The sequence below is a fragment of the Puma concolor genome, chromosome B3, assembly GCF_028749965.1.
Source record: "Puma concolor isolate L17-30 chromosome B3, mPumCon1.1.hap2, whole genome shotgun sequence".
NCBI lineage: Eukaryota > Metazoa > Chordata > Mammalia > Carnivora > Felidae > Puma > Puma concolor.
In genome coordinates this window covers 89,358,565-89,377,406 of record NC_141672.1, presented here as the reverse complement: position 1 = coordinate 89,377,406, position 18,842 = coordinate 89,358,565, and the positions used below count along the sequence as shown (strand labels likewise).

General features: G+C 45.7%; 4 protein-coding genes across 6 annotated transcripts in view; 2 read left to right on the top strand and 2 right to left on the bottom strand.

The window, feature by feature from the left end:
* Window positions 1-277: 277 nt before the first annotated feature.
* Window positions 278-3,033, bottom strand: HYPK (huntingtin interacting protein K). 2 transcript variants are annotated; one of them, XM_086710571.1, is made up of 4 exons: window positions 2,738-3,033; window positions 2,366-2,421; window positions 2,033-2,100; window positions 278-1,788 (listed from the first exon to the last, which is right to left on the bottom strand). In XM_086710571.1, exons 1-4 carry the CDS (start codon window positions 2,897-2,899, stop codon window positions 1,589-1,591), a joined length of 486 nt encoding a protein of 161 aa, XP_086566697.1. In that variant the 5' UTR covers window positions 2,900-3,033; the 3' UTR covers window positions 278-1,588. The 2 variants fall into 2 exon arrangements, with proteins under 2 accessions (XP_086566697.1, XP_025775340.1); XM_025919555.2 differs by lacking the exon at window positions 2,033-2,100 and adding an exon at window positions 1,938-1,989 and having other exon boundaries at window positions 1,626-1,788.
* A 69-nt stretch (window positions 3,034-3,102) lies between these two features.
* SERINC4 (serine incorporator 4) lies at window positions 3,103-8,832 on the top strand. The gene is made up of 12 exons (XM_025919849.2): window positions 3,103-3,627; window positions 4,113-4,289; window positions 4,460-4,638; window positions 5,105-5,184; window positions 5,315-5,408; window positions 5,665-5,876; window positions 6,056-6,151; window positions 6,251-6,377; window positions 6,777-6,849; window positions 7,286-7,334; window positions 7,481-7,634; window positions 7,818-8,832. The coding sequence occupies exons 1-12, from the start codon at window positions 3,514-3,516 to the stop codon at window positions 8,011-8,013; spliced, it is 1,551 nt and encodes a 516-aa protein (XP_025775634.2). The 5' UTR covers window positions 3,103-3,513; the 3' UTR covers window positions 8,014-8,832.
* Window positions 8,833-8,949: 117 nt separating this feature from the next.
* SERF2 (small EDRK-rich factor 2) lies at window positions 8,950-10,787 on the bottom strand. 2 transcript variants are annotated; one of them, XM_025919852.2, is made up of 3 exons: window positions 10,630-10,787; window positions 9,905-10,013; window positions 8,950-9,310 (listed from the first exon to the last, which is right to left on the bottom strand). In XM_025919852.2, exons 1-3 carry the CDS (start codon window positions 10,634-10,636, stop codon window positions 9,025-9,027), a joined length of 402 nt encoding a protein of 133 aa, XP_025775637.1. In that variant the 5' UTR covers window positions 10,637-10,787; the 3' UTR covers window positions 8,950-9,024. The 2 variants fall into 2 exon arrangements, with proteins under 2 accessions (XP_025775637.1, XP_025775638.1); XM_025919853.2 differs by having other exon boundaries at window positions 9,056-9,287; window positions 10,630-10,786.
* Window positions 10,788-10,895: 108 nt separating this feature from the next.
* ELL3 (elongation factor for RNA polymerase II 3) overlaps window positions 10,896-18,842 on the top strand; it is a 38,420-nt gene continuing 30,473 nt past the window's right edge. Inside the window, exon 1 of the mRNA XM_086710569.1 lies at window positions 10,896-11,043. The gene's annotated coding sequence lies outside the window, so the exon portion shown is untranslated. The remainder of the gene's footprint in view (window positions 11,044-18,842) is intronic.

The window sequence follows — 18,842 nt, the reverse complement described above, 5'->3', positions numbered from 1 at the left end:
TCTAAGTGGCACCCAGATTTACTCCATGAGCAGAAATATGTATGGTTCTCCTTGCTCTCTAAACTACAGCTGTATTTAGAACAAAAGTTGACACATGAAATGAGGAAGCTAAGTACTTACCAGTATCTTCTCCATGCCCAGCTTCTATATCAAGGATGGCACAGTGCTCTCCCAGTTGCAATGTAAGGACATCATGCTACACTTAATTTCAGTGATTTTCCACTTAATATTTACTACATAACCACCCTGCACATGGCAGAGCACTAGGAGTCAGGAGTTGTAAGGAATGACATTTAATCAGTAGGAAGGCTATTTCTCAATTACATAAAAAAATGAGAAGGCCAATGTCTTTTTACAATCTTTTAAAATGCCCCACTGGGAGAAACACTCAAATTTCTAAATGTCCTAAAATAAAAATAAGAGTATAAATTACTATGAGGTAATAAACCCATAAAGATGAGTATAGGTCACTTGTGTGGGTGCCAGAGAGGGATACAACCTAAGAGTTACCCTAGACCCAAAATGAGAATAGCCATTGAAAGTTTATTTTGAGAGAGTGCGCCCCCGTGCACACACATGAGCAGAGGAGAGGGAGAAGAGGAGAGAAAGAATCCCAAGCAGGCTCTTTGCTGTGTGCGTGAAGCCGATGGGGCTCAATCTCACAAACCATGAGATCATGACCTGAAGCAAAATCAAGAATCAGCAACCAGGTACCCCAAGGCACCACAAGACATTGACATTCTTTTAAGAACATGTTTATAGCTATTTGAGTGTCTACTCTGAGGCAGACACTAAGCTTTTTACATTCACCAACTCATAGGTTCTAAATCTATTCAGGGACGCCTGGGTGGCTCAGTCGGTAAAGTGGCTGACTTCGGCTCAGGTCATGATCTCACAGTTTGTGAGTTTGAGCCCTGTGTCAGGCTCTGCTCACAGCTCAAGCCTGGAGCCTGCTTTGGAATCTGTATTCTCCTTTCTATCTGCCTCTCCCCAGCTCATGTTTTCAAAAATGAATAAACATTTAAAAAAAATTTTAAACTCTATCAGGTATGTATCATTTTACAGTTGAAGCAGCTCAGCAAGTGAAATGGTCTTCGCTCCAGGATAGAAAATGGAATGTAAGGTAGTGTTAACAGTGGCTCAGAATTCAAATACTAAATCAACTTCATAAAGTCTTTCATAAATTAATTCTGTATAAGATCTAAGCTTTGATATCTTCTATTGCACTTACCATGTTTCTACCTCAGTATTTAAATTCTTAATTCAGTGGCTTATGAACAAGACTAGTGGCTTACATCTATATACAGTGGCTCCTTAGCAAGTACTGCTCTTTGAGTTATTCGTAAACCACTGTAGAGACCATGCCACGGGCTTCAGCAATTTTGCTGAGACTCCAAATATACCTTGAATACTGTTTAGCTAGTTAGATGAGTTGAGTTTGGCCTGCCACCTAGCATCTGCATGTGAACATGAGGTCATGAGGTATTTTTCTATACTGATCCTTCATATAATTTCATGAAATCCTGGGGGGATGAGGGGAGTTGCTTAAATTCAGTTATATTCCAACATGTAAATTTGCTACAATAAATTACAGTATGATACATATAGCACTTGATCCAAGATAATTGCAAAATAAGAATAAGTCTTTATTGAAATAAAATAATCCAGTGAGTGGGTCTGAGAAAGCAAAGATCAGTTGGTTAAGGCAATAAGAGCCTCTACCACATTGCCCATGTGTTCCCTCAAGCTCCGTTCTGCTGCTGCTCGTGAGATCTCCATCTCTGTCATCTGCAGGAAAAGGATCAATGATGTTACCCAAGCCTCTTCTGGAGTATTAAAATGCCACCAAGACTTGCTGACTCTACTTGTTTCAGTAAACAACCCCAATTACGCAATGTAAACTCCTCTGCCCATACTAGTTAAGCATTACTACTCACTATCAGCTCCAGATCTTCCTTCTTAATGGTGACTTTGGCCAGTTCCTTCTCCCTGCAAATATTCATGTACATTAATCCTCAGTCTCTAAACTCACCAGTCTTCACCATCCCAGGAAGGATCATTCCCAGCTGTGCCTTCCAAATAAATGACTTCTGACAAACACTGTTGAGTGAAAACACAAAATGACTTCCACTCCCTCACCTAACACGCCCTTCCCCTCCTGTCTGGAATCTAGGAGAGGCAGCAGGGACTGTCAGGAGGCCTTTCCTTCCAACCAACACAAGAGTAAGGCTGTAAACCTTATATATGCAGGAACTGGTGACAGAGTTGAAGAACAGTACAAGGTATAAAGGCTTAACGATGCCTTTATTTTTGTATGGGGGAAAGAGACGGACTGGTAGGGCTGGCTGCACGTACGTAAACTTACCGCTCCTGTTTGGCTTTCTGCTCCCGGGATCTTCTGTCTCCAATCACGGACATCGCCTATGGGGGGAAAAATATCTGGTTACTGCTCTGCTACCCACAATTGCTAACAATCTAAAAAGCCAGTAATAAGCGGGTCAGGGGGTCCATTCGCGATGACGAGTGTATCAGGGAGCAAGGCCTAGGTTTAATTCAATTCTGTCCACCTTAAACCCAATCTTCGTCAAGCTCCTTTTGCAAGCGGAGGGCTCTAATGACGGTTTCCCTTTTGCCTTCTCTCGCCAACTAGATGGTTCCCCGTCTTGGGAGCGAGGACAAGACGCTAAGAGGCCCCTCCGCTCTCAGCCCACCCAGACACGCTCACGGCCAACCTCACCGTCTCCAGATTGGAACTCTGGATCTCCTTCTCCTCTGCGTAGTCAGTGACTCGCTCCAAGTCCGCCGCACCGCTGTCATGCTTCCGTGGCTTCTCCGGAGGCCGCTCTGGGCCGCTGGTTTCAGTCTCCAACTCCAGCTCCACATCCCCCTCGGTAGCCATACTGATCCCACCGTGCTGCCGCAAAGGCCCCGCCCCACCTCACGAAGACTTCCGGTAACTGCCCCTAAACTTCCGCCCGGAGAGGACGAGGCGGGGCTGGCTTCGGGCCACACCTTCATTATGTTTTGGATTCTAGAAGCTTCAGCCAGGACAACAGGTCGTCTCTAGGACTTCCTTCCAGTGTTCTAGTATTGTTTTCTCCAAGGCCCTCTCCCACACCTAGCCCATCACCACTCCAGGACTTCCCAACCGACAGACATCCTTCTCTTCACCTAGATTCTACCCCCCTCACCAACACCACCGCCCCCCTGCCCCACCCAAGTAATTCTGTCCAACCAGGATGGATACGCTCTAATCCTAAACCAATTAAGAATGCTAATCCACCAGAGGCCAGATTTGCAAACTGCTCCCTAATCTGGGGAGAACAGCCTGAGTGGCATAAAGGCCAGGGAGAGAAGTAGCTTCAGAGAGACATTTGCATTTACCACATCCTGGAGGTCGGTGTTCTTTTCCTTACATCCCTCCCCATTCTACCTTAAACTGGGTGACCACCCCTATGAGGACAAAAGAAAACTGCTTTCTCATCTACCTTCCATCTGGTGGACCTGGGTCTAATGCCTGGGACCAGGATGGTGGGTGCAAAGGCGGTCACAGGCCCTAACACCTCCCTTCGCCGGACACAACGCACTGGAGTCAGCAGTGTCATGGTGAATCCTCCCTTCTATCAGGTGAGAGCGTACCTTGGAAGAGAGGCTCAGAAGGTCCCTAGAGCAAGAACTATCTGAAAAAAATGGAAGGGAACAGTGGCTGAAGCTGGGGAGGAAAACCCACAGGAGCCAATAAAGATTGATAGGCCTTCCTTTACCCTCTGAGGCCTTTCCCTTTGCCCAGAGACTACTACCTATCCCTTCCACTTCCCAGTACCAGATCTATAGGTCTACAGAAAGGTGAGAGGCCAGGTGTGACTTAAGCTTTTAGGAAGGTCTGCTCAAGCCTGCATCAGCTCTTATGATGAAAGCTCTACTTGATGTCAGTGGAAGGCAATCCTAAATAGCTTGAAACGATTCTGAGAATTCCTGAGTAAAAGGAGAGAAGAAAAGGGAAAGGGAAATTTTGGAATTCAGCCTCTTGGGTTAACCTAATGCATACATTAATGTAAGCCTTTCCTCAGCAAATCTCCACCTTTCTGCCCTACATCTGCTCTGCCCCTCAGGTGTCTTGCTGTGGGCCTACTCCCTGTACCTGCTGCTGCCATTCTAGATGGCCCCTTGTCACAGAGTCTACTTGTAGCCGCCTGATCTACATCCTCCTTCATGTGGGGGCCTCAGCAGTCTGCTGCCTTCTGCTGTCAAGGACAGTAGTGGAAAGGGTCTGGGGGAAGGCACATGGGGTAAGTGGGAGGGATCAGTTTGCAACATGAGAAAAAGGGAGAAACCCTCCATGGACAAAAGATTCCGATTGGGGGTAGGGGACAAGTGAATGGATACACCCATGAGAAGTAGGTACCTCTCTGTGTATGATGACGGGCCCTGACATTTCTCACATGGACTCTCCCTCCAGATCCAGATGCCCTCAGGGTTCTGTGCCCATCTGTTCGGCCACTCTCACTGCCCAGTGCTCAGTGGTTCTGGGGCTGTGTACCGAGTATGTGCGGGAACTGCCACCTTCCACCTGCTGCAGGCTGTGCTGCTAGTCCAGCTCCACTCCCCTACCAGCCTGCGGGCACAACTACACAATAGGTTTGTGTATATACACTTTGGGTGGGGTGAGGATGGGGAGGGAAGTAGACATAAGCTGAGTAAAGGAAATTTCAAGATGAAGTAACAGCAGTGTGAAAAATCCAAAAACAGATTTAAGTCTCTACTTCCGCCATACTTACTGTGTGACCATGAGCCACATACTTACCCCTCCTCCTTGAGTTTCTAGTTTCTAAAATGGAGATGACAATGGGGTTATTATAGGCAGACCCTTTATCAACTGTGAAACATTGTCCAGACATTATTTAGGTATAAGAGTTAGAATTTGGAATAGGCTGCGATGGACCAGTTTCTAGGCCCTCTCACATGGGACTGCTTCCTCCTTTCCTATACTTAGTTGTCTCTTCTCTCCTCTTTCCTATAGTTTTGGTTTCTCCTTTGCCTTCCTCCATAGGCACTGTTCACTCTCCTTTGCCTTTTCTTGAGTCTTGTTTTGTCTCCTAACCAGCTTCTGGTTCCTCAAACTGCTGTTCCTGCTAGGTCTCTGTGCTATTGCCTTCTGCATCCCTGATGAGCATCTCTTCCCAGGTACCTTCCATCTCATATCCTAATTAGCAGGAGTAACCTGATAGTTTTTCTAAGAGAAAGAGAGGGTAGGAAGAAAACCAGAAGTAATGATATGAACAGCTACATTTTCCCACTGGTGCCCCACTTGTAGCCTGGCATTACATTGGCATCTGTGGAGGCTTCACATTCATCCTGCTGCAGTTGGTGCTTATCACAGCCTTTGCCCATTCCTGGAACAAAAACTGGTAAGGAGCACCTCTAACCCCAAAGGTTCTTCTTGGGAAGGTTGTCTGACATTACTAGCCTCAGTGGGTTAGGCAAAGGGCATGACAGGTCAGTGGTCCCATTAACTTCCCACTGAGCATTACCAAAAAGCTCAGTAATGTGATGACTCTGTGGGCTAGGTAGGATGAGTAATCACACCAGTGTTCCAGGAGAGGAGGAATAGTAATGGGTAGAAAGAAGTGGAGCCCCAAACCACTGCCCACATCCTACCCTTAGGCAGACAGGTGCAGCCCAAGACTGCCGCTGGTTCCTAGCTGTACTGCTGGCCACCCTGGGATTCTACAGCATTGCCGTTGTGGCAACTGTGCTCCTGTTCCACCACTACACACATCCAGCTGGCTGCCTGCTCAACAAGATGCTGCTTAGTCTACACCTTTGTTTCTGTGGCCTCCTCTCCTTTCTCTCCATCGCTCCCTGCATCCGCCTCAGTGGGTACATGCCTTGCAACATTACAAATCTGGAAGGCCTTTAGCATAGAAATATTCATTAGCCTCCCTAATCTTAGTCAATTGTCTACTTCCTCCAAAGGGTGGGGCTATAGTGTAGATGGGGGCAGAGTGGAAATTACTACCCTGTAAACTAAAGCAATTATCTCCATTCTCCGCAGAGCAACCCCGTTCTGGCCTTCTACAGGCCTCTATCATCAGCTGCTATATCATGTACCTTACCTTCTCTGCACTGTCCAGCCGTCCTCCAGAGAGTGGTAAGGACCAGACCTGGACTCTCCATGCTAAAACCTTTTGTTCCTGCCAAATACTTAGTTCTTTGTTCTTACCACCTTTCTTCTGTTGCTCCTTCTCAGTTATCTTTGAAGGACAGAACCACACTCTGTGCCTGCCTGGCCTGAGTAAAATGGAATCGCAAACACCATATACATCGCTGGCAGTGCTGAGTGCTGGCATCATGTATACTTGTGTGCTTTTTGCTTGGTGCGTAAAAGTATCAAGGGGAGAGGTATGAGAGAAGGGAGGATATCCAGGACAGAGAAGGATGGTCAGGAGACTGTCTGGGATCATGGTTTATTTGAACTTGAAAGCAAGACAAGAGTGAGGAAAGTTCCCCATAAACAGAAACAGTTTCTAAGAATAGCACTTGTCAGATGATCTGTATGAGATGAAGGGGGCAGGGAGAATGACTTGAGAATTAAAAATATGTACAAAGATTTTTAGGGCCCTCACATGACGAGATTTATAAATCTTTATGGTGAACGGGCTCTGGGAATACAATACCCTCCTGAGAATTACCAACATGGACCAGCTAGCAATACAGTCTCAGGCAACTCTTGCTATTTGACTGGACCTGCTTGAGAACGGTCTCTTCTTTCTCAGCAATGAGGCTTCCTACCTGGCTGAGGTATTTGGGCCCTTGTGGATCATCAAGGTTTACAGCTATGAGTTCCAGGTGAGGATGGAGAGCTCAATATCCCCAATGCCCTTCCCCCCTCACACACAAAGACAAACACACACACACACCCTACCAGCCTCTACCCAGAATACTCAGATTCTAGCTGCTATTACCTTTTATTGAGTACCCACAATGTGCTAGGCACTGTGCTAGATACTTTACATTCATAATCTCTTTTAATTTAATCCTCACAACAACCCTGTGAGGTAGGTATTTGCTCCATTTTACAAATGGAGAAATTGAGGCACAAAAGGTTAAACATCTTACCAAAGTTTTCATAGCCAGTTATATGCTGGAGCTAGAATTTGAACCCAGATGTGCCTCCACTTTGTATACCAGCCTATCTTTTCAGAGAAGGGGGAGTTTTCTATATTAATACCCTCACATTCTTTCTTAAAAGTCATTCCAAAACATGCTGCCTTTTGTTTTACAGAAGCCCTCACTCTGTTTCTGCTGCCCTGAAACAGTGAAACCAGAGGAAGGTGAGTGTCCATAAGAATGTCCATTAGAAAATGTAGACTTCTGCAGAGTGCCAAAGAGCCCTGGAGCGCCTTCACAAAAGAAACTGGGGGAGGAGGGAAGAAGTGTTTCAGTGGCACTGCTCCCAGCAGCCCTTCCCTCTCTCCAGGGCAGAGGGGTGGGGCTACCAGGCCAACTGACCAAGAGACCTCTCCAGCTCCTCCAGTGCAAGCCCAGCATTTCTCCTACAGCTATTCTGCCTTCCATTTTGTCTTCTTCCTTGCATCACTCTATGTCATGGTTACCCTTACCAACTGGTTCAGGTAGGATGGAAGTGGGCCTGGGCCATACTTCTGAAAAGCTATTTTAGGAAGAGCAACTTAAGGCCAGTCCTAAGGGTTCTCTGGAGACAAACATGGGTCTGCCATCATCTTTGGTGGGGAGGTAGGACAGATCTAAAAGCTAAGGTCCTACATATTCTCTAACCAGAGACTTTGGTTCCACAGCTATGAGGGAGCAGAACTGGAAAAGACCTTCACCAAGGGTAGCTGGGCTACCTTCTGGGTCAAGGTTGCCTCATGCTGGGCCTGTGTACTCCTCTATCTTGGGCTGCTCCTGGCACCACTCTGTTGGTCCCCCACCCAGGACCTCCAGTCACCTACTTTCAGGCAACAATGCCATCGCATCAGTACTGCAAGATAACAAATATTCAGCTAGGTACTGTTAACAAACTGGGGTTCCCTTGAGGTTGTACTCCTAGTTTTGACTGAGGAACTGTCCAGCGCAGCAGATACCTCAAGGACATAATGGGCAGTTATCTCCCTTTAGACTGAAGTCAGTACTATGTCTGAATAGGAGAAAGTGGCCATACATACTCTAAATGCCATGGCAGAGTATATGACTCACTGGAGCTACTGTTACATCTTTACCCCAGCTCAAGAACCTAACTCCCAAGTTAGCAGCTCAGGAACCACTGCTGATCCCAGCAGACAGTGTGGCACCAGCCCTTTCCTGGCTCTCAGCATGGAGATGGGGGCAGGGAAAGACCAAGGACTGAAGACTTACTTGGGTCTGCCCTTGGAGATAAAAAGGAAAATAAGCAAGCCCTGGGCCCAGGGAGATAAGCAGCCCAGAACACAGAAAGAAAGGAACAAAGACCACCCTAGGTTTTAATCCTGATCTTGAGGTCAAAGGAAGCAGGAAGACAAAAACCACCCTCAATCCTTGAAGAATGACAGAACAGAAGAGAATGTGAATACTAGAGAGCAGCAGGATTTGGGAGCCAACTATCAAGCAGGCGAACAAAATGAGGAAGAATGAGAAAGGGGGGCATAAACTTAGGTCTTGAAGCCTTCCTTCTTAGACCCTCAACTCCATCCTTGGGATGGTGTTCAAGGTCTGGGTGGGAACAAAAATCACAGAAAAGAAGTTCCTACGGTTCTTAGAGGATTCCTCTACCACATACCTGGAGTACTTGTCTGTTTGTTGTAGTATAATAAAGAATTTTTCTGTGATATTTCACTTAGTCTACGTATCTAAAACCTTTTAGAGTCTAAAGTTCTCTCCCCTTTTGGTGGGAAAGGGCAGCCATTCCTCCATCCCCATCCCCCCAAATCCCCAGTCAAACCAGGCGCTCAAGAAATTACAAAGCTACTTTTAATACTTTGGGGTGAGCCCCACAGGAATAAAAAACACTGGGAAGGGGTAACCCCCTCACCCCCAGGAGTGGCCCAGGGGGAGAGAGGCTACCTGAGGGGAAGGAAGCACAAAAGGGACCCGCTGCAGACTCAGGGCAAAGGGAATGCCATCGGTGCTGGGACCTGTGAGCACTACAGGAGAAAACGCGAGCGTGGTGGGACTGGCTCCAGGCACACAGGCGAAGGGCAAGAGGGTTGGACACGAAGCCACAAAGCTACTTGGGTTCCTCCTTCTTCTCGTTTGCCTTTTTCTGCTTCTGCTGCATGATCTCCGAGTCCCTAGGGGTAGAGATGATGGGGCACTGGGAGGTACCAGAGGGCAAAAAGGACAAGATGCAGGGGGATGAAGGGCACAAAGGATAAGATGGAAGTGGATGGGACAAAATTCAGCGTGTGCCTGCTGTATTCCCACCCTAGGAGAACAAGAGGAAGAGAGCTGAGGCTTAAAAGGCAATCAGTCTCTATCTGGCTGTTGCCTAAGGGGTCAGAAGTCTGGCCACACAGGCCCAAAGCTATTCTTTGCTGAGTACCACACCCAGCAACACCAGTGAGAAGGTTGGGAGAAGGGAGGAGAAACTCAACACCAAAGAGGGCCATAAGTACCGTGCTGTCATAACCACTACCGCATTTGAAATGTGAAGCTCCCTGCCCTTGCCCTTAAGGTCAGACTCGGGGGCACTCAGACATCAACCGAGGGCAGGCACCCGCCCCAGTCCCTTCCTGTCAGGCTGTGCTAACAATTTGGAGGGTGGGGAGGAAATAAAACACTAGAGGAAGCAATGCACTCTGCCCCTCACTAGTTCAGATGTAAGCCCTGAGGTAGCTCTCTTTCCTGGTACAACCCTTGGTCTAGCCCAGGTCTCACCCGTTCCCTCCCCTCCCCTCCCTGGGGCTACCTCTGCTTGCGGGCGGCAGCAGAAAGCCCGTCATCTCGGCGCTTTCCCTTAACCGAGTCGCTCTGCTTTTTCATATTCTTCTGGCGGGCGAGCTCGCGCTGGTTACCGCCTAAAGAAAGAAGGTAAAAGGTGAGACGCGGGGGGCCTTTATGGCCACACACCGGCGACCCTCTTCCCTCACCAGGACACCAGCAGGGTCCCACGCTCATTCCCCAGCCCCGACACCGACCCATTTCGGGGCCTAGGCTGCTAAGTGGGGCGGGGAATGGGGGGGGGGGGGGGCACTGGTGGCAAGGTGCCACGGGGCAGGTCAAATCGGGAGGTGGAAGGACGGCTCCGAGGAGTCCGCTCAAGGCGTGTTTCGAGTTTCGGGCGGCACCGGGGTCCAGGCTGCTAGTGTGTGGACAGTTTGGATCTCTGTGGGGGATGGGCTGCAATCTGGGGGGCTCTGGGCCTATCACAGGGGCGCAGGGCTTTTCCCCACACCACGGGAGGTCGCGGAAGGCCTCTGCTTGACTGGGGAGAGAGGAGGGGGAGGGGGTTCTCAAGAAGTGGCGGTGGGCAAAAGGCCGATTTCCGGGCTCCGTGTGAGGGTCGCAAAAGAGCCCTGCCAGAAGAAGACCTCGCTGGGGAAGCCAAGAGGAGGTCAATAACAAGATTCGGCAGTAGTGTTTAGGGTGGACGGGGAGAAAGGGGCAAGAGAGAGAGAAGGCCTCGGTGCTCACGGGTCATGGCGACGGCAGCGGCTCCGGCCTGCCTCCGTTGCGTCCCCTCGTTCTGTCCGACGTTGCAGGCCCCGCCCCCTTCTCCAAGCGTAACGAAGTCGTCCTTTCCTCCCCGCCCCTTCGAGCCCGGGCTCGGCCTCCCATTGGGCAAGGAGAAACACGTGGGGTTGCGGGCCACGCTCCAGCCCGGGCGGATGTGGGGCGGGGGTTCACAGGTCGAATGCGCTGCGTGGGGCGGGGCTTCCTGAGCGAGTTGGTGGGTCGGGCGGGGAGAAAGTAGGCCGGGTCACGTGGACAGGATGGGGGTGGAGGGGTGCGGCTGGCGATGTGGCGTTCCCGCGGGCTCGAGCACGTGACTTGGCAGAGTGACCTCATGCGGAAACGGTTTGGGACGCCGGCAAACTCGCCAGAAGGGTACGGTAGGGGACAGAGGCCGGGTGTTCTTGGGGGCCGAAATGGTTTAGTCTGTTTTGTATTACCAGGACTTTGGGACTAAATTTCGCCCTGTTAGGATTTATCCCCACCAACCACGTATTTAGACATGAATTGTTCATCTATAAGGTAAAATCGGGTAGAAACATAAGTTTCAGAAACCCCCTTCCAGCCACGTTGTACCCTCACCGCAAATCCCTCCAAGAGAAATTAGCAACCACATCCCGTGTGTCCTAAAACTTTGGTCCTATTCGTTTCCCACAAAAATATTAAATGTGACGATGCAATAGCTTGGAAATGTTGGAGGACCCCCAAATCACAGACTATGGAGTAGGATCAGGGACTAAGAGATTGGGAAATGCACAGACTGTGTCCGTTTCTCCCTCCGGATGTTTCCCCACTATACTACCTGCACCAGCCACATCTGGTTTGTAAGAGGCAATTGAATAGGGCAGGAAGCTTAGGTTTCCCATTAAATTCACTCTCCTTCCCAACTCCATTAATCTGTCTACAAGACTCCCCAACAGCCCTGAGGAATTCATTGGATAAAGAAATGATTAAGAAATACCACAGGAAAGGAATGTTTGTAAATTTTATTATTTGATTCTCTCCAGTTGGTGCCCATAGCAGAACCAAGTTAAGGCTGGAACTTCCAACTAGCTCCTCTTCCCCAGCCCCCCCCCCCCCCCGAAATAGACCTGATGGGAGGCAATAAACCTCAGTCAATGCCATCTTCACGATTTTTGCCATAACAAAGTATCACTTGAACTACTATTACTTAAGATTGTATCAATCTTAAATGATATAAGTCAAATTTCATATTCCTTTAGTAAATTTAAAATCAGTTTAACCTGACCACTAATGGAGAGTAACTATAAAAGTCAATACAATGAAAACGAAATGTATTCTCAAATTCTAGCAAAGTAAAATCATTGTCAAAGATAGAGTGTGGCCTGCCCGCTCTTTTTTTGTTAGTTTACTTATTTTGAGAGAGAGAGGGAGAGAACCCCAAGCAGGGTCCGTGCTGTGAGCACAGAGCCCAGTGTGGGGCTCAAACCCACAAACTTTGAGGTCATGACCTAAGCTGAAATCAAGAGTTGGGCCCACAACCAACTGAGCCACCCAGGAGCCCCTGCCCTCTCTTTCTTAAAAAAGAGAAATTAACAAGTTTTTGGAGAGGTAACAAAGACTTTGAAACTGAAACTTTTCTCTTGATACAATCAGAGGACTAAATATACTTTTTATATTTTCAGGGGTGCCTGGGTAACTCAATGTAACTCAATTAAGCATCGGACTTTTTTAAAAACAATTTTTTAATGTTTATTTTACATTTTGAGAGAGAGCATGGGTGAACTAGTGCGGGGGGTGGGGGGGGGGGCAGGGCGGGCGGGCCAGAGAGAGAGGGAGACAAAGAATCCCAAGTAGAAGTCGGACACTTAACCGACTGAGCCACCCAGGCACCCCAAGTGTTGTTGGACTCTTGATCTCAGCTCAAGTCTTGATCTCAGGGTCAGGATTTCAAGTCCTATGTTGAGCTCTGCACTGGGCATGGAGCCTACTTAAAAGAAAAAAAACTATATATATAGTTTTTATATTTTTAATATTTAATGCTATGTTTCTGTACTACCCCAAATTACTTCTCAGACCGCAAGTAGCATATTATCCCACCCTTTGGTACATACTAAATATACTCGATCAACATTGATGGCATATGTAACATACAAATCATATAAATCCTGACTCTGCTACTTACTGGATTTGATTTTAGACATCTATGCTTCATAATTCTTTTCTGTGAAAGGAATTCCTTTCCATGCTTCAATTCCTTTCTGTGAAAAATGGGGATAATCTCTACCCCTTAGTGTTGTAAAAGAGATTAATGTAGATATAAAGGGTTTGGCTCCTTATAGGCATTCAGTTAATGTCTCTTCCATCTCCCTTCTTCAAGTCCTAAAACTTTCTCTCCTTTAAATTCCTCTAACCTTTCTGTGGTACCCAGTCTCTGAAATGGCTGCTAATGACCCTCTCTCCTGGTATTTATATCTTTGTGTAGTCCTCTCCCACACTGAATCAGGGTTGGTCTCTGCGACCAATATGGCAGAAGCAATGGTATGTCACTTCTGATGCTAAATCATAAATGATCATTGTGGCTTCCACTTTCTTTCTCTTGGATCACTGGCTCTGGGGGAAGCCAGCTACCATTTCATGAGAGGCTTGTGTGGTGGAGAACTGAAGCTGCTGGCCAACAGCCAAGGGGGAGGAAAGATACCTCCATTTAAACTCATCACAGAGTTGAGAGGGAATAAATTAGACAGAATGAGGACCTATGGCTCTGAAACAGAGAAGGAGCTAAGGCAAGGTTTAGGGACCCCAGATATAAAGTGGGAAGATGAGGAAACTGACTGAAAGGCTGGAGACATCACCTACACAGCTACAATAGCAGTTTGAGCACAGTTCATAAGCAGAATTTGGGCTATCTGGCTTCCCAGCCTCAGGTTCCCAATGGAGCCAAGCCACTTGGGTCCCCTTGCGTGTAAAGAGACCATAGAAACAGCCCCATGGGGAAAACTGAGCCACACTCTGAGTTAAAGAGTGTAGGATGAGGAAGCAAGTTCTCTTTGGCACCTGCTACCTCCTTATCAACTCCAGCAACTCAGGTGAGTGAGAGAGTAGAACAACCCTATATCCAGTCTCCTCTTATCAACTCACCCTACCCTTTCCCCATGCCCAAGGGTCTATTTCCAGTCCTTTCAGAGCCTAGACTGGGTTGCCACACATCCAATCTAATTTTTCCAGGAGTTGCCCCCAAAATTTACTCTCTCTTTCAACACATATTCATTGTGTTGTGCACCAACTATGTGCAAACTATTGTATTAGTCATTAGGTATACAGTGATAAAAAAAAAAAAAAAAACATATACCTCTACACTCATGGAACATACAAACAGGAAACAGCATCTGTTTATACACACACACACGTATATATGTATATATATCACATATATGCAAATTGTGATAACTGCTTTGAAAGAAAAAAAACACTCTATGCAAGGATGATATTCAAAATACTTAACAGGGTACACAGCATAAGCACTTACCCATCAAAATCTCAATGTAATCTAAATGAAGACTATCTGTAAATAGTTCTACCTGTCCTGGTAAGAAATCATAGAACTGCTATTCCTGTAAAGGGAGTGTACCCATAGACCCTGTAGACCTTAACTTTGATTAGGGAAGTGAAGCTAGTGATATTTGAGCTGAGGAAAAAAGATACGGAGTCAGCCAGGCCAAGGGAAGAGAGGCAGAGAGAACATATCAGGAGAGGAGACAGCAGGTGTGAAGACCCTAAGGCCCTGCTCCCTCAGGCTAGCCCAGCAAGAGCCACAAGGTTAGGTAATAGGTAAGTCACTAAAGTCTAGTGAGCAGGGTGGTGTGAAACTAGTTCAGGAAATAAGTAGGGCGATGGCATGATCTGAATTACTGTTAATACCACTACCAGCTAACACTAAGTGAGTGATTATTAAGTACATTAAGTGTACTTTTCTTTTTTGAGCCTCACAATAACCCTTTGAGATGTTATCCCCTTTCTACTGATTTAGAAACCTTGGCACAAGCAGGTTAAATAACTTTCCCAAGGAAACTCTGATCATAAAGATCGAGGTTGAGCATCTAACCTAGCCTGTGCCCTTCATCAGCAGGATGTAAATTTTGAAGAGATCACTCTATGGGAGGAAAATGGATTAGAGCAGGTAAATGGAAATGGAGAGACCAGTCAGAAGGCTTCCATAGACGTCTGTAATGCTAGGCTTTATTTGGTAACAGATAACTGAAATGCAGTTGATATCAAATTTTAGCAAAAGGGGGAATTTATTGGATTACATAACCAAACTGGGGAAAGGGGTAAGGTGTGCTGACTATAAGAGAAACTAAAACCAGTAACAGGGAATGCCTCCATGTCTCTTATCTCTGTTTTATCTTCTCAGACCCATATCCTTTGACAGGACAGGAAATGGCCACCCATGGTACCTGCCCTCACATCTCACAGCTTGCCTAAGAAAGAAGGTCTTTAGTTTTTAAAGTCCCAGGATAGAGCTCTGATGGACCAGGTGTCCCTTGTGGTAGGGAGGTACATGTGGGGCAGGGTATAGTGAGAGCAGCCCCACCAGAAACAAATAATTAGTATGAGGAAAGAACAGATTTATCAAAGGAAGGGTGTTTGTTCCCCCTAAAAGGAAAATGCTAGACAGACAAAACAAAAGATGTCCATTACATGAAGGAAGAGAAGATAGCTACTTGAGCTGAAATGCTGGCATCAGAAATGGCAAAGTGTGCAGCTTCAAAATGTATTTTGGAGACTCAGAGAGAAAGATACTATTTACTCCTGAATTCATTCAGTTCTTCATCACATATTAAGTGTACATCTATTATGTGCCAGAAACTTCTAGGCACTTAGTATATGGTTATTAACAAAACAGACTTGGTCTCTGATCTCATGAAATTAACACTTTATTGGAGAAGATTGACAATTCACAAGTAAAAATTTATATAAAATTACAACTTGTGTTAAGTGCTAAAAGAGAAAAAAAGGTTCAAGGATGAAATTTAAAGGGAGAGATCCAATTCTGTGGTGACATTTAAACTGAGGCCTGGAGCCAGTTGTAGGAAAAATAGAAGAGGGCTTCAGCAGTGTGGTTGAATCCCTAACATTTTTTACATCCCTCCTTTCTCAAGGAAAAGCAGTGAAGCTTTAGGAAATTTCCCCCTCCTCCCTATATTCCAAGAGCAGTCCAGAATGGCTACTTCAAAGTAAACTCATCCCTTTTAGTATTGATTGGCTTAGGAACCCAGACCAAGCCACTGTTTGCATAGTGTTCACCCAGTGACTGTTATTTGTTCAGGAGTTAGCATGTGACCTAATTTGGGCTGATCTGCGCAAAGGGAAGGGCTTTTTTTTGTTCTATTGTGAGGGGAAGGACAGTGTACTGTCTAACTGACTTGAACTGAAGAAGCACAGATCCCCTACTGCTCCTGGTATGTAAGACCTTGAAGGGCCAGCCTTAGGTTGGAACAAAGTGAATGGTAGAAGGAATCTTGGTTCTTGATGATGTCCTTGGTTGGCTTGATATATCAACTGTAACATCTGTTTTACCTCTGAGCTTCTTGCTATGGGGAACCACCATATTTTTTCATATAAGCTGTGTTAAGTCAGATTTCTGTTACTTCAACCACATACATGTTAATCAATACACAAACAACAGAAACAGCATATGCTTAGGCCCTGAGGTGGGGAAAAGCTTGGATAATTAGCTGAAGATAAGAAGTCACATAATGAAATGATCCAATCATTCTTAAAGTGCAACCAGCCCTGACCATGCATACCAAGTTTCCAGTCAGCTTTCTAGTGCCTTTCTTGTAGAGATGAGTGGATATACAAGGATCATCAAGGATTGGAGAAAACATTCAATATAAAAACAGGACAAGACAAAACAGAAAATAAGGTCTCAGAGAATACAGAAACAATTGTATGTACAAAAGACAATGGGAAGGGAACTTGAATTAGTATCCCTTTAAAAAAAATTTTTTTTAATGTTTATTTATTTTTGAGACAGAGACAGAGCATGAACGGGGGAGGGTCAGAGAGAGAGGGAGACACAGAATCCGAAGCAGACTCCAGGCTCAGAGCTGTCAGCACAGAGCCTGACATGGGGCTCGAACCCACAGACCGCGAGATCATGACCTGAGCAGAAGTCAGAAGCTCAACCGACTGAGCCACCCAGATGCCCCTGAATTAGTATCCTTAAAGATGAAGAGAATATTGAACAAAAACGGGGGCTATAAAAAACATTCAGAGAAAAATAAAGAGCTTTTAGACATTAAAAATATGATAGCTGAGATTAAAAAAATAGAAGAGTTGGGGGCGCCTGGGTGGCTCAGTTGGTTGAGCGTCCAACTTTGGCTCAGGTCATGCTCTCACGGTTTGTGGGTTCGAGCCCCGCATCGGGCTCTGTGCTGACAGCTCAGAGCCTGGAGCCTGTTTCAAATTCTTTGTCTCCCTCTTTCTCTGCCCCTCCCCCACTCGTGCTCTGTCTCCCTCTGTCTCAAAACTAAATAAACATTTAAAAAATTTAAAAAAAAATAGAAGAGTTGGAAGGTAAAAGTTGGAAAAATGTTATAGAAATTTGGACAAAGGTGCCTGGGTCGTTCAGTTAAGCATCCAACTTCGGCTCAAGTCACGATCTCACGGTTTGTGGGTTCGAGCCCCCCATCGGGCTCCATGCTGACAGCGTGGGGCCTGCTTCAGATTCTGTGTCTCCCTCTCTCTCTTCCCCTCCCCCCACTCATGCTCTGTCTCTCTCCCTCAAAAATAAACAAACATTAAAAAAATTGTTTTAGCAAAAGTAAAAGGTAACCAACAGAATGGGAGAAGATATTTGCAAATGACATATCAGATAAAGGGATAGTATCCAAAATCTATAAAGAACTTATCAAACTCAACACCCAAAACACAAATAATCCAGTGAAGAAATGGGCAAAAGACAGGAATAGACACTTCTCCAAAGAAGACATCCAGATGGCCAACCGACACATGAAAAAATGCTTAACATCACTCATCATCAGAGAAATACAAATCAAAACCACAATGAGATACAACCTTACACCTGTCAGAATGGCTAACATTAACAACTCAGACAACAACAGATTTGGCGAGGATGTGGAGAAATAGGATCTCTTTTGCATTGTTGGTGGGAATGCAAACTGGTGCAGCTACTCTGGAAAACAGTATGGAGGTTCCTCAAAAAACTAAAAATAGAACTACCCTACGACCCAGGAATTGCACTACCAGGCATTTATCCACGGGATTCAGGTGTGCTGTTTCAAAGGGACGCATGCACCCCCATGTTTATAGTATCACTATCAACAATAGCCAAAGAATGGAAAGAGCCCAAATGTCCATCGATGGATGATAGGATAAAGAAAATGTGGTGTATATATATATACAATGGCATATTACTCAGCAACTAAAAAGAATGAAATCTTGCCTTTTGGAACTATGTGGATGGAACTGGAGGATGTTATGCTAAGTGAAATTAGAGAAAGACAAAAGTCATATGACTTCACTCATATGAGGACTTTGAGAGACAAAACAGATGAACATAAGGGAAGGGAAACAAAAATAATATAAAAACAGGGAGGGGGACAAAACAGAAGAGACTCATAAGTGGAGAACAAACTGAGGGTTACTGCAGGGTTTGTGGGAGGGAGGATGGGCTAAATGGGTAAGGGGCACTAAGGAATCTACTCCTGAAATCATTGTTGCACTATATGTTAACTAATTTGGATGTAAATTCAAAAAAAAAAAAATTAAATAAAAAAAGTTTTTTTAAGTTACCTTCATTTTTAAAAATTCTCTTTTCTTTTTGCTGCTCTGTCTGGGTGAGTTCTATTGCTTTGCATTTTAGCTCGTTGACCCAACCTTCATCTTTATCCACTCTGCTCTGAACCCCTCTAGTGTATTTTTTAGTTCAATCATAGTACTCTTCAGCCCTGTAACTTTTGTTTGGAACTTTTTTTTAATCTTTTTTTTTCTGGTTTTATTGAGATGTAATTGACATATCCAAATCTTTCCTTCTTTCTATTTTATTTTTTATAAATTTTTTAACATTTATTTATTATTGAGAGACAGAGCATGAGCATGCGAGGGATAGAGAGAGGGGGAGACACAGAATCTGAAGCAGGTTCTAGGCTCTGAGCTAGCATGAGCATGCAAGGGATAGAGAGAGG